Source organism: Triplophysa dalaica, chromosome 16 (assembly GCF_015846415.1).
Source record: "Triplophysa dalaica isolate WHDGS20190420 chromosome 16, ASM1584641v1, whole genome shotgun sequence".
Taxonomy (NCBI): domain Eukaryota; kingdom Metazoa; phylum Chordata; class Actinopteri; order Cypriniformes; family Nemacheilidae; genus Triplophysa; species Triplophysa dalaica.
In genome coordinates, this window is record NC_079557.1 from 10,564,593 (window position 1) to 10,578,677 (window position 14,085).

Sequence of the window (14,085 nt, forward strand, 5' to 3'; positions counted from 1 at the left end):
AACAAATATGATAACACTGGACAGTGTTTTGATATATATGCCGCATATTCTTACAAACAGATCACTTCGTTTGTGTGATGAATACATTTACAACTGTAGCACGCATGTGATACAGTCAAAACACCATTATCATAATTCATCTAACCTTGCTATGGACCACTTCGGAAGATGTAACCAGTTGTGGTCAAGAAAAACTTATTTTAGTTTATTAAACATTAAACAAACGTTTGAACAAAAATGACCAACAAGACATTAATAACCGAATAAAATTGTTAAACTTTTTTCAAGATTAGAAGAAAAGATTTAAATATATTAGGACTGAATGCAAAAGCGTTTGGTATACAGCGTATCTCTACATGTTACTGAAATACATTAGAGTCCTCTCTCTTCCTTGAAAACACAAAGGACCAATCAATCACATAGAATAGACAAATGGATTGCACATCAATAATCACAATTAAAACACTGGGTTCAAGTTAGGCATGGTTCATATTGATCTTTAGCATCAAGATGTAAGTCCACGTTTGTAAAAAGGGGTCATACGACATGGCTAAAACAAATATTACCATTTGTTTTAGATGTAATGCAATGATTTAATGTTCAAAAACGCTGAATTTCCACATACCATGCATGTTTGTATCTCCCTTTTTGCCCCGCCTCTCTGAAAAGCGCAGATTTACTACAAAGCTCATCGCTCTGAAAGCGTGGTGTCCTATGATTTGCCAGTTAACCAGTGCGTAGCGATTGGCGGAAGACTGTAAGCGTGTGACGGAAATGTAACGCCTCTGTCCATATTTGGAACATCAGGTTCCAAAGCAATTGTACTGACAGGTACGCCCACCTTACTTGGGTATACATTTGGGCGGTCTTAGTCAAATCATACTACAAACTGAGATAGATTTGTGGGGGTGTGGTCACAAGAGGTGTTTCGGGCAGGTCTAGTTGAGCATTCGCTTTTAGATAGTTCGTCAGACACAGCAACATGCGCGTTACCTGTCAGACACAGAGACGTGATCTTGCAGAAATCTACATTTAAAGTACAGAAGGAAGAAAACATGTTGATGGGCGTGTGGTTCACTGTTTACTATTTGTTTACAAGTAAGAGCTTTTCACAACACACACGTGACACAGCACGAGAAAACATGAGCTTTGTCCTTTTTTTTTTTCATTTAAGTGAGCACTGCAAATGTTCTAGATCATCTTAGGAAATGCTTTGAGTTAAGATAAATGCACTTAAACGTAAAACTCTGCAGGTTCACTCTGGATTGACATGGTCTATTATTCTAAATAAGTTATGTAAACTACATGGACATCGAGATGAAATGTATAGAGATTCTTGTCTCTTCTGTGTATTGTCTATTCTTGTATAGTCGCTGTGTGTATATTGCAAAGATATCTGCTTATGATAATTAAATATATTGATTAAAATGTAATATTTAAATATTGGTGTTAAAACATTTTTTATGAATAGTAGGCCTATATAATCAGATGCGTAACTAAGTTACTAGCTACTTGAGTAATTTTGTCATTGCACCTTTTTACTTTTACTCAAGTCATTAAAATAGTGACTTTACTTGAGTAACATTTTTTCTAGTTACTTTTTTTAGCTGCTCTGCCCACCTCTGCTGACGCTTCTGAAGATTAAATTAATATTTTTGTAACTTTCTCAATGTCGTTAATTCATATAATGAATAATACTATTGAATATCAAACTGCCGATGTTTCTTAATATACAGAGCAAAAATTCATTGCATTTCAGGCTATAATCAGGTTAATCGGCCCTGATCTTTGACTGTTTCTTAACTATCGGTTGTGAAAAATTGCTTTCATCGACCGATACGGTTACTAGCCAATATATCGGTGCATCTCTATTTCAAACCACTTTGTTGCATTTATATTGCATGAAGGCTTTGTGTTGGTCATCCTAGTTCTTTCACACTGGAGTCAGTGGACAGTGAATTTAAGTACATGTCATGGCAGAGGAGGTAAGACCTTTTTTTGATTCGAAGTTCCCTTCAGTATTATACGATTGTAACTGAAATAACCAAATGTGCTAATTAGAAAGTTGACCTACTCTTCAAGTTGAACTAGTAAGGCATAGCTGGAAAGCTTCAAGCAGTCAATTATGAACTTTCTGTTTTTCTGGTACTGTACTTACTGTATATTCACAAATAAACACTCCTGAGCCACATTGAGTTTAACTGCTGTAAATATGACTGGCCACCTGGGAGGTATTATGTGATTAGTAACATGCTGCTTATTCGCTCAAATTCCCGTGAAACTGAATGTAGTATAACAGACCGGAGGAAGATATTTGATCAGTATCCTGCCTGATGCATATGGAAGAAACATATTGCTGGAATGAAAGGTTTGAGGTCTTTGACAGCACACACTTTAACGTGAATGGTTAATGGTGTGGGCAATGGTGAAAAGTGCACAGGACACTATTTACAGAGAACTAGCAGTGTGCGCAATAATCAAAACATCTTACGTAATGCGTGCAACTCATTGCTCCTTTTGCCTTGATGTCTAATAGAGGTCATTTGGGTTGAATATGATACAGGCTTAATGAGAAAGGCCATCTCACCTTCTCACTTTCAAATGAGTAATTCAGCTTCATGGTAAGAAGCTCGCGGGGCTGATTGCAGCCCATATGTTTCATCTCGACTCATTTATATGTGGGCTTTCCTCTCGAACTCAGTTCATAATAAATGATCCCTCTCATTCACACTTTGTAGATGATGGTAGGTTCTCCAACATTCCCTTTAATTTTTTGCTGCGCTGTGGACGGTCTCGCCACATTTCTGTACTCACAAAGGTGCCAACGCCAGTAGATATCTATCATTGTATAATCCGTGAACCGTGCTTGTTAAATTAAAGACCGGAGAAAAACGCTCTTGTTTCCGCACCCATTTAATCGCCTAAATGTTACTGTCAGTGAAAATATGCTAATAGGGTCCTGTGTTTGAGGAGAAAATGCAAAAAAAGCAATTTTCCCATTATCCAGTGGAGAGAAATTGCCTGGGTCTGATAAATGAGTTTATACTTAATCCTAATTGTGTTAAATTTACTTAAACTTTTTATAAACAAGTATGGAACTTCCCAAAGAGACTTTACGATGTTTTCACAAATGAGAGATGTACTGAGCCATGTCAAATTATTCCTATGGTTTGCTGCAAAAAAGGATTTTGTCATTCACTGCAGCTTATCAGTAAGAAAGTCAAAAGTTTAGTTTATTATCATTACAAACACAATATTGAGACAAAGTGTTAAGCATAATTCTATAATGGAATGCATATAGCCATTTTACTTATTAATGAATCAGATATTTCATATTTCAATTATGAACCAGATTCATGGCATGCAGTAATTCTCAAACACCAGCACTTCAATGACTCCTTCTGACAGTGACTGGCATGTTGTTTCCAGCAGAAGCAGGTAATCTTCATCACACCAAAAGTGTAGTGGATATAAATAACCCACTGTTGTTCTGAATCTGCCGAGAGCGCTAATCTTGTCATTGCTTTCTCCAGCTCAAAGTGTCTGTGAAGCTGGCTGTGTAGCTCTAAGTGCTAGAGATTGCCTTGCAACATCTTAAAAGATAATTTCGCTTTCACATGAAATCTGACAGACTAACACAATTTGAAATCCTAGTTTGAATATTTTTGTCAACTGAAGCAGAGACATCATGTACTATTAAAAGGGACTCCTAGTGTAGGCTATTGTTTTTCCAGATTTATTGCGGTATGTTCAGGTTTTGACATCGGAATTTGTCGATAATAAACCCATTCATAGTAAACAATGGAAATATGGTTGTTTCTTCTTGGTCTTAAACTAAAAGTTATGACCTGTATTCTGATGAAGCACATAATAGTTTGCCAAATAAGGCTATTTTCTGAGCATATGATTTAGATTTTAATACATGCTTTAAAACAGGTTTGTAGCCTAAATGTTATTTTTTGCTAAAAATATATTTTAATGATATACAGTATATACAGGTCCCTCTGTTATAGTCAACTCAAAGAAGTTCCTGACGTATGATTTTTCATAAGGCAAGTTATTACACCGTTTAATTTCTAGAATTATTACTACGGTTTTTATCTATTGCGCACTGTTATATCATGAAACAATACAACTGGAAAGTGCACACGGTGACACGAGCACGTTGTTACTGTATGCTGAGTGTTCTAATGGAGTCCATCTCTCCCCCTCGCGCGCACACGGATCGTAGAGGAAGCGGAGCTCGCGCAGAACGCCACACACAAGCACGCAGCGCGCGCGAGGACAGTACGCGCTGAGACGCGCACCTGTAATCCACACCGCTCACTCGCCGATATACCGATAGTGTGAGATCATCCAACAGAAGAACGAAGACATTATAAACTAGCGCATACCCATGCTTGGGATTCGGTTTTCTTGTTCTTCGCTAATGCAAAAGGAAATATGCAGCGAAGCCTCACACTGCTCTGCACCAGTTTTCTGGGATTGTGCTTTGCTTCCAGTTTCCCAAGTAATATCAACATAGGTGAGTGAATGACTAAAGTAAAGGAAGATCACGATGGTGCGTTAGGGAGAAAGAGTGGCGATCCAGCTTTCTGAATAATTGTCTTTTTATAGATTTTTACTTGTTTTACTAGAAAACAAGTGAAATCATTAATGGATTGTGGGGGTTTTCTTTTCCCACAGGAGGGTTATTCCCAACCGAATCGCACGAATATGAGGTGTTTCGGTTTGCGCTCTCGCATCACCAGGATATCCCTAAACTGGTTCCTCAAGTGGATATGGTCAAACTGGGGAATAGCTTCTCCATGACTTATGCTTGTGAGTACAATCCGATTCTCTTGATCGCTGTTGCTTTCATATAAGGAAAACGAGTAAAAAGTCTAGATGTGAAAGTTTCTCCCTGTTGCGCATACCTCGGCTGGAAAATCTATTTGATCTATGTTGAACTGAAGTGTCTCTTGTTTTATATTAAACGACCAATGGGCTTACATTAAGTTAGTTAGTGAAATGTTTCACCGAAGGAAAGGTATATCAGGCGAATCTTTGTTAATCTAACCATTAAAAACAGCATCCTCCTCAGATCTAAATCTCGACGCGCGCGTTACGCGAGGTATATTCATGAATGTCGCTGATGTGAGGGACATAACCTCACTATCAACTTCATCTCGTACGTCGTTTTATTTCAGTGAAATGTGTTTCACAGTATTGTTTACAGTTGCTCTCAGTTTTCTGTCACAATGAATGCGCGCTATTCATGAACCGGTTCCGTACCACTATCATCACAATGTTCTTTGTTATTAATTAATACCGAAATTGTCGGCGAGATTTTCGTATTTTCGATTTTGGTGCACAGGTGATACATTTGTGTTTTATGCGAGACATTTGTGTTTTATTCTGAAAAAACAATGACTTGAGCGCGCAGGCTGGAAGCGCAAAGCGTCTGGCAGCATGTTTCAATTAGAAAGAACACAGACTCGAAACCTGAATGACACGGAGTGGGACATTTTAGTATTGTTTATAATAATGTACAGGTCTTACAAGATTGTCACGCGGAAAGGGTATTTATTTTTGTTTAGAATGTGAATTCTCTCGCCTTTGTTTCACTTTTTCTCAGTTTATTTGTATTTTGACTTGGTAACAATGTATGCATCAAGGAATGTTTCAGTTTTTTAATACAGTTTGATACCAACTAGACTCTTGGGCATAAACAACAGGCTCTTTCAGTACTGTGGCATGTTTTTTAATACCACTGAGAGCACATCAAATGAATGCACATTAAATCCAAACATTACTTTCGCTGCAAATTTTGAGCTATGCATAGACCCACTTTCATCTATCTCAAACATTCCGGGGTTGTTTGTCAGGACCATCAGTGCATCACGCTGTACCCTCTCTCCCGCCCTGAGGCAGATCAGTCTAACAAAATGAAAACAATTGAATAATGGCCTTATAAATGGATATTATGGTGCAAATCCAAACATTAAATTGGAGGTCTCCCAATAGTATAATTAAATCACATCTACTGATTCTGATAGTGCTGTGGGACTTTGGAGAGAAGTGACTGCACGCTATTAGTTTCTCTATTGAATCTTCTGGTGTTCTCTCAGTTGGAAACTCAACATGCTCATTATGCCACGAAGGCACTTTCTATAGATATTTTTCTATAGATAAGAAATTTCTTATTCAGTGACCCATTGTGAAGCTCAGTCATATTTAAATATGGCAGCAGAGTGTCCTGGATAATTGAAAGTCCCTTGTATTGCTCTTCCCTCCTGATTTGTTGTGTGGTGAATGGGTGGACCTTGCGCAGTGAGCTGTGAGAGGAGCGCTGTGAGGGCCCTGACTCTGTCTAATGCTGAATGGCCTCTTGTGCCAGAAACTGAATGTGCGTCCAGAGACGCCTGAGGAAACTTATGTGTCCCCTCTGTGTGGGCTCAATCCTTAAAGCAAATCATTCCCATCAGCACCTGCTAGGGTATACCAGTGGGGGATGTGGACTCGTATTCTGGGGCAAAGGTTAAATAAATAAGAATTGGCGTCACCTAGCAAAGGATTTTTTGTAAAAATTGGAATACAAAGGCATATTGCATGTGGTGCTGTTGTTGACAATTATACAAAACAATCAGAAATTTACTAAGAATAAATTGCACCTGCTGGTACCTTAGATGATTTTGACATGTATTTTACATTTATGCATTTGGCAGATGCTTTTATCCAAAGCAACTTACATTGCATTGTACTATACATTTGTTTTTGACTACTTGTAATCCCCTGGGATCGAACCCATGACCTTGGTGTTTCTAGCGCCATTCTTTTACCACTGAGACACATGAAAGCAATTTATATTTTGACATTGTTTTGTATTTACTAACAAAATATACATGTCCGATAACTCCTCAAATACATCAAAAACCTTTACTGAAGTAAATTTGCATGCAACATTTCCACCTTTCAAGCCAGTTTTGCTAGGTGGCTGTTGCTACATTGAGATTTAGTTTACTGGGACTGTACAGAATCTCTCCACCACTGGAATCCAGCAGATTTAGCTATTTATAATGCAGAATGTGTGCCCGTCTACATTGCACGTCTGCATATGTGTCTGATTATGACACTCTTTTTTTCATCGTTTGATGAATAACTACTGACATGCTAAAATAAATGCACACAAACATATCTTGTAAAGAAAATTCACTTTATTCCACGTTTACAGTAGACAGACATAGAGGAAGGTTTATCAATGCAGATATTATTTTTTTTGAATATTTTGGATTCTGTAGGATTCTAGGGGTTCTATAGTATTCTAAAGGAAGGATGGTTTATAAAGAATTCATAATTAAAAAGAATAGACATGTAATACACCTGCCGTGGCTCTAAAACTGCACATGGAAACCTGGTTAAGATGGACTCTAGGAGGCTAGTGAGTGAAAATGCAGGTTTGCAAAGCAAACAATTAAGTGGCACAATTGTTTTCTGGATACGCCCCAATAAGTCTATTGATATTCCAAAGCCATGTTTCATTGAATTGATGCGTTAGTGTTTGTAACTGTATTTGTAGTAATACGAATTCTGTTAAAAGTCAGTTTGGTAATGGTAAACAATAAATGCGTCATAATGTAAGAAATAATACCAACATATCTTGCGTTTTCTTTCTCTCTGTCTTTTCAGGAATTTACACATTTTCAATTTCAAAAGAATGCCCGTATGAAGGGCTTGTATGCAGGACTGCAATTTATTCAGTGACCCCCAACCATCTCGCTGACATTTGAAGTCCTCGCAGCTAATGGTGAATTCCTTTATTTGATCCCTGAGCAGAATTAGAGCTGATCAATAGCTGGACCCCATGCAAAGGCTCCACAATCAATATGAGATGCTCACCAATTCCTTCGTGGAAAAACTCAAGAGCCTACTTAAAGATCTAGAGGAGAGTGTGTTTTCATATCCCCTAGCAAGACACCTTCCAGGCCAGGAGAAGATCAGCACACATACTGTAAATCTTAAGAAAAAATAAATAAAGTGTATTCACAGTGATGTACACAGAGTAAAGTTTCATAATATGGTTTAATAAATGAAACGTCTGTTTTTATAACTGTGCTTGTGCTGAAGAGTCACGCATATCCCATCGTCTCCTTTATTAGGTGTTTTACAATATGTGGTTTTCACCTTCGCATCTGATTTTGCTTTTGGGAGAAAAGCTGTAAACACGCATTAGAGAGTCTCTTGGAAAACAGCAGCCGTTTCTGTCATAAGCCTGAGATGTCTTTCAGAGCTTCGCACCGAGAAGGAAATAATAACCCTCTGCACCATGTCTTCCTGCACATCTCGCAGTCACATTGAAATGCGTACAGGCATCACGCCGGTAGTGTTTGGATTGTGTGTGGGGGGAGTTGGCTTTGTGGCGTTGTATTATTGTGAAACAGGAGACTGAGGGGGAAGGGATAACCCCTCGGCTTTCACGGCTTTACACTTCGCCCAGAGCGGCTTGTTTTAGTGAGGGTCTCCACGCAGTAATCGTAACAAGAAGCTGATGATCAGAATGGGGTTGCCTAAAGCGGAGATGTTCGGTTAACGTTTCAGGAGGTCCTGTCTACGTTGCAGATGTTGTATGTTAAACGGTTATATGTCATATTGAATATATGCACGTTAGTTGCCTAGCAACCATTAACAACCTAGAATTACATCATGTCAACACCTGACACATTATAATCAACAAAGATGTTCGCGCCACGGTCTAATGTATGACCTCGTCCATAAAAAACACAGACCCGGTCTGTAACATCCAATGTTAGCTCTAAATCGCTGCACAGTCTAATCGTTGGATATGGTGGCTTGTCAAAGGTGGGTTTGGATTTCTGGTGCGTTGTAGCTGGTGGTGTTGTTACGCGTTGAGAGGAAGGATCCAGTGAGGGCTGTACTTCTGCTGAATGTAGGATAGGAGAGAAGCTGTCATGTTCAGTCTGAGAGACGAACAGAGACTCTCTCATCTCGCACAGTACTTTACGTTAATGAGAGACAAAGACGGCGTCTCATCTACTCTCGTCTGTTCGATCTCAAAAACATGACAACTGTGTTACAGTCGGTTTTCGTGAAACTAGAACAAAGAATGTTAAGGTGCAAACACGCTTAGGGATTTTTTTTGTTGCAGTGAAAATGACAAGTACAAGGATCGGTATCATTGAAATACAGTATGAAATGTACATCATATAATACCATGGTAAACTGTGGAAAGAGTCCAGTTATGTTTCATTTGGCGTATGCCCAATATAGACTGAGCTTCCTGTCTTAATGAGGACACATGCGGCTTTCGTGGCCGACATCACCATAGAGAGTTTGAGGAGGTTTTTTTATTCAAATCCCCGTAGACCTTCCTGCATCTAGAGACATACTGTAGTCATGAACTATAATAAAGGAACAGTTCACCCAAAAATGAAAGTTCTGTCATCATTTAATCGGCATCTTGTCATTTCAAACTTGTACGACCTTCTTTCTTCTGCAGAACACCAAAGAAGATATCTTAAAAACGGTCGGGTACCGCCGTCGGATATTAACATTCTTCAAAATATCTCCTTTTGTGTTCTGCAGAAGAATGAAACTCATGTTTAAAATGACAAGATGGTGAATAAATGTTGACAGAATTTTCATTATCACTTTAAGGAGATACAGTTCTTATAAACGTCTAAGGTGTGAAAAATACTAGGAATTAATGATTTTCATGACATTTCAGGTACATTTGATTTGACTGTTGGCTGAGTATTAATTTGCTGTAAATTGTATGATGAAGCACAAAGATAATAAAAAGACAACATATTCAACATATTCATTAAAGACACAAAAAAAATGTTATGTGAAATCTGACTCTTAAGTATCTTTAAATGTCAATTTCCATCTCTAATCATCTGTTTGTGTAAAAGAGAGGGGGAGGGTTTCACATTCTAGGTAGACAACAGGGTGCATGCACATGCTGTTTCCTCAGATGGCTTGTGAATGGAGTGGACAGGGTCTGAGGTTCTCAATTACCAGCTTAATTAGGCATTAAGTCGCCATAATTTCGATACACTATTGAATCAAAGAACGAGAACGAATGAAAGGAACCGGCTGTTTCCCGGTACAGCTTACATCTGCTTTTATCGTCCTTAGCAATATAAGTTAAGCAAAATATGTGGGTTACTGATGTCTGTCTGAGGACGAGGCTTTGTCCTTTCTCTGTCTAGCTGAGGACACACACCAAGCTCAGCGGCGACAACCTCACAGCACTATTAGCACTGTTTTGAAGTGTGACCTCCTAGTTCAGTCCCTATACACTATTACCAGAGCATCACGTTTTCTGGGTCACCTTTTAGTTGGCCTAGACTCTTTGGTATGGGAAACACAAAAGAATATATTTTCAATGTCTCAGTGGTCTAGTGTCTATACAATGGACGTCAATGGGGTCCAGCATTGTTTGGTTACCAACATTCTTCAACATATGTCAACATGTGTAGTGTTGTGTACTGAATTCCTTGTATGTGCAAACATACTTGGCAATAAAGCACTTTCTGATTGTGATATCTTCTTCTGTGTTCTAGAAAGTCATACAGGTTTGAAATGACATGATAAAAATTATTTTGTTCTCTAACCACACACGTGAATGGGTTTAAGTTTGTCTGTGTGTGTTGATGCGGGTGGTTGGATAAGTGCAGGTGTGAGCACACAGTTGTGTGTTCGCATGGGCCATTGAGGTGGTTTTTATTCTTCTATATTTATCCATTCTGCTCTCTTACGCTCAGGTTGGGAGAATGACTCATTCAGGAGGATTGGACCCTCATTTGGGCATAGCAGCAATGCGTGCACCTGCGGGTCTCTGCCCACCCATCACTGGATCTCAGCTACTGCAGTGAGAGATATTTATGGCCTTCAGTATCAAGTACCCATAGCTCTGTATATCATTAACATTAAAGGCAATCAGACACAGCGAGCGGCGTGGCTCGAGGTGCTGTCACACCGTATTAAACACAGCTAAATCTAAACGGTTATGTACTGGACAAAGTTTGATTCATAGACCAGCAAGGTGAAAGCTGTTACAGACAGCTCAGAAATTCAGCGCTTCAAAATGTGTTTGTGCAGCTTTTAAATAATGCTTTACGGCCACAGCGGTAACTCTTAATGTCAGCCACCGGGCAGGACAATTTAGTTGTTTCATAAAGTGACACAAACATCACACAGGAGCTTAAACTGTCCATATGTTATGAGCTTTTACTGTGGCAAACATGATGAGATGCGGTAATCTGGCTATTTGTTGTGTTTGGGTAATAGAAAAAGGAACATTTTTTCAGAGGTAGCCTCTGGCTTTCACTAAATTGGTTTGTTCTTCTGGTGTAGGAATGATAACGGTCATTTCTGCCCTGAGAGGCTTGTCAGCAGACAGGCTTAGAACATGACTACTGTTATACACATTAAAACGATTTTTTATGATCCTGGTTCGCACATGGCAAGTAGAAAGTTTTATTAGATAAAGACAAATAAACATCAGTTTTGAATTATGTAAATATTTTAAAATGAAAAGCAGCGTATGATAAAAGACAGTACAGTAGCAAACCTTTGTGTTTGACTATGCAGCTCACATTTATTTTCTGTTTACATGTCATCTAATGAAAGAATCACAATTATTCATTATATTTAAAAAAAAATGCAGTAAACATTTGCATCCTTGGTATTAACGTTACCCTTTGGCTATATTGAAGAAAAACACAGCGCTGTATTCCTTATTGCTTAAATATAATTTTACTCTTAATAATTATTTTGTTGCCTTTAGTAGACTAGTTGGTGGTTTGCTTTAACCATTAGTGGAGTGGACTAATTGGTCTTAACTGTAAGCATTATAATTAGACTGGATTCGGGTTCATCTGACCCCAATTGGGCACTTTTGTTAAAGGTTGTTTACTTAAGATGCATTCTTGCGTTCTTAAATAGCTAGAGGGAGTGCAGGGAAATAGAGCAGCATGCACGTGCCTCGAGATGTCTTCTTGAATATGAATGTCTGTAGCAATGGTGCTTTTAAGGGCATTTATTTAATTTCCACGCCAGTGGTTTTTAAAGGGATACTCCACCCTATAAAATAAACATTCTGTTATTTCAGTACCCTCAAGTTGTTCCAAACATTTATAAATGTGTTTATTCTGTTGAAAACAAAGAAAGATATTTGGAAAAATGTTGGCAACTGACATTTCTGGGTCAGCATTGACTACCAAAGTAGGAAAACATTTAATCGTAGACAAAGGTTCCCATATAACCGTTTGCTTTCCTAAATTCTTCAAAATAATTCATTTTGTGTTTAACAGAACAAAAAAATTGTCGGTTTTTAATGTAAGTAGGAAAACATCTTGAGATTTTTTTCAATAAAGTTGCCTGCCTGCGAAAGTATTTTTGAATGTTTTCACAAAACTTTCATAGATCTTAAAAATATTTTCTTCTGCGAATATATGAACATAAAACATCAAATAAGAGAACAGAGCCAGTTTTCTTGTATCTCTTACAGAATGTGGATAGATTTCTAAGCCAAAAAACGAGTGAAAAAAACGTTCTAGTGTTTTGTCTAGTCTTGTGTTTTTGTCTAGTCTTGTGTTTTTGTCTAGTCTTGTGTTTTTGTCTAACCTTGACTTTGTCTAGATCAGATTTAGAACGTAAAATAGAGCATTTGCTTGTTTTATGGATCTGCAAATGCTGTACTCTTTCAGAAGATGTCGCTGTCTATAACATGAACTGAAAAAACATATTAAGTCTTGTCATGAATGACAAAAATCGTTGTATCATAACACAACAACTCCCCTTCTGAAACCTCGGATGTCCAAACTCGCTGTTTTACAGAAATTTCATTTTTAATTACTTTCAAATATTTTAAATACTGTGTTGTTGGCAAGCACTTTTTAAAACTTTTTATTGGTTAGACATTTTCCAAATCCCCCTTGCAAACACAAAGGATGACTAATAATACCGATTTATGATACAAGGTTTCAGAAGGACAGCAGTGATAAACGAAAGAAAATCTCTCCAATGGTGGGGAAAGGTAAAGTTGCAACTATTCTGATTAAGTTTTATTGTACAAACTGTCTACACACTGTCAACACACAATAAAGCACCACTACTAAAATATCAGAAATGAACAAAGACAAAAGAAAATCTGGATAATCTTGTCAACCTTAATAATAAACTAGTTTTACTGTTGTGACATTGAGTCTGAAACAGTGTATATTCCTTGTTAGAGCAATTGAATACATGTTAGCTGTCAGGCAGCATTACAAGACATGATTAAACTCTGAGAAGAAGAACAAACACATGTAAAGCTCTCATTCCGCATACTGTACTGTGTTTACATATGTAAAAGTTGCATTTCTTGGAAGTAACGCATTATGTATAGCTGACCTGGAACTGTTCTCTTAAGGCACAGATATAACAGAGTACAGAAGTGATTATTACAGCATTTCCCCTAAACCATCTACGGCCATACACTCCAGTTTAAAGTGGATGTGTGACTCCCATCAATGAGTACAGACAAATTTGTGTATCAGACAAAGAAAGAGAGGTAGGGTGAGAGAGACACAGTGTGTGTGTGTTTTGTATTCTACGGTTACTCTGAGGCACGGAGCTTGTGTGTTCATGGAGTGTGCCTGAGGATATGATGTGTGTGTTTGAACAGAGGTCTACAGGCCAAAGGAGAGAGCAGAGAACCTCATTAAAACAGAGGCTGTAGATGGTAGAGGTGGAGTTCTAAAAATCTTCTCTATTGCACTGCTATTTAGATATTCTACATTGTCAGACATGCTATTAGCACCAGCACAAGCTAGAGCACATGGCTATAGATAATCCTTAGGTTGCCTGCTCATGATTTTAGAAGGATGAAGAGAGAGAGAGGAAGTGAAACATATTGAGAAGGAAATGGCTATTTAGTCGGCACAATCCTCCGGAGGGAGTCTACCTGAGACTGTTCTCAGACTGCAGTTTAATGCGGGCTCACTGCGTAGCACTGCCTGGCGAGAAATCTCTCAGACACGCCGTCATTTAAATAGACTGGCCTCACACATATTAGGGGGAACTGATGAAATTCAGGCC

The 14,085-nt window shown here is 38.3% G+C and overlaps 1 protein-coding gene and 1 long non-coding RNA gene across 3 annotated transcripts in view; one reads left to right on the forward strand and one right to left on the reverse strand.

The window, feature by feature from the left end:
• The window catches only part of LOC130437613 (uncharacterized), a 46,891-nt gene that overhangs the window by 10,357 nt on the left and 22,449 nt on the right, over window positions 1–14,085 (reverse strand). The gene's annotated exons all lie outside the window — the stretch shown is intronic.
• The window catches only part of gria1a (glutamate receptor, ionotropic, AMPA 1a), a 66,871-nt gene continuing 56,145 nt past the window's right edge, over window positions 3,360–14,085 (forward strand). For both annotated transcript variants that reach the window (XM_056769002.1, XM_056769004.1), the window contains exons 1-3: window positions 3,360–3,438; window positions 4,232–4,525; window positions 4,687–4,821. In XM_056769002.1, coding sequence (XP_056624980.1) covers window positions 4,444–4,525; window positions 4,687–4,821 — 217 coding nt within the window. In that variant the 5' untranslated portion in view covers window positions 3,360–3,438; window positions 4,232–4,443. The remainder of the gene's footprint in view (window positions 3,439–4,231; window positions 4,526–4,686; window positions 4,822–14,085) is intronic.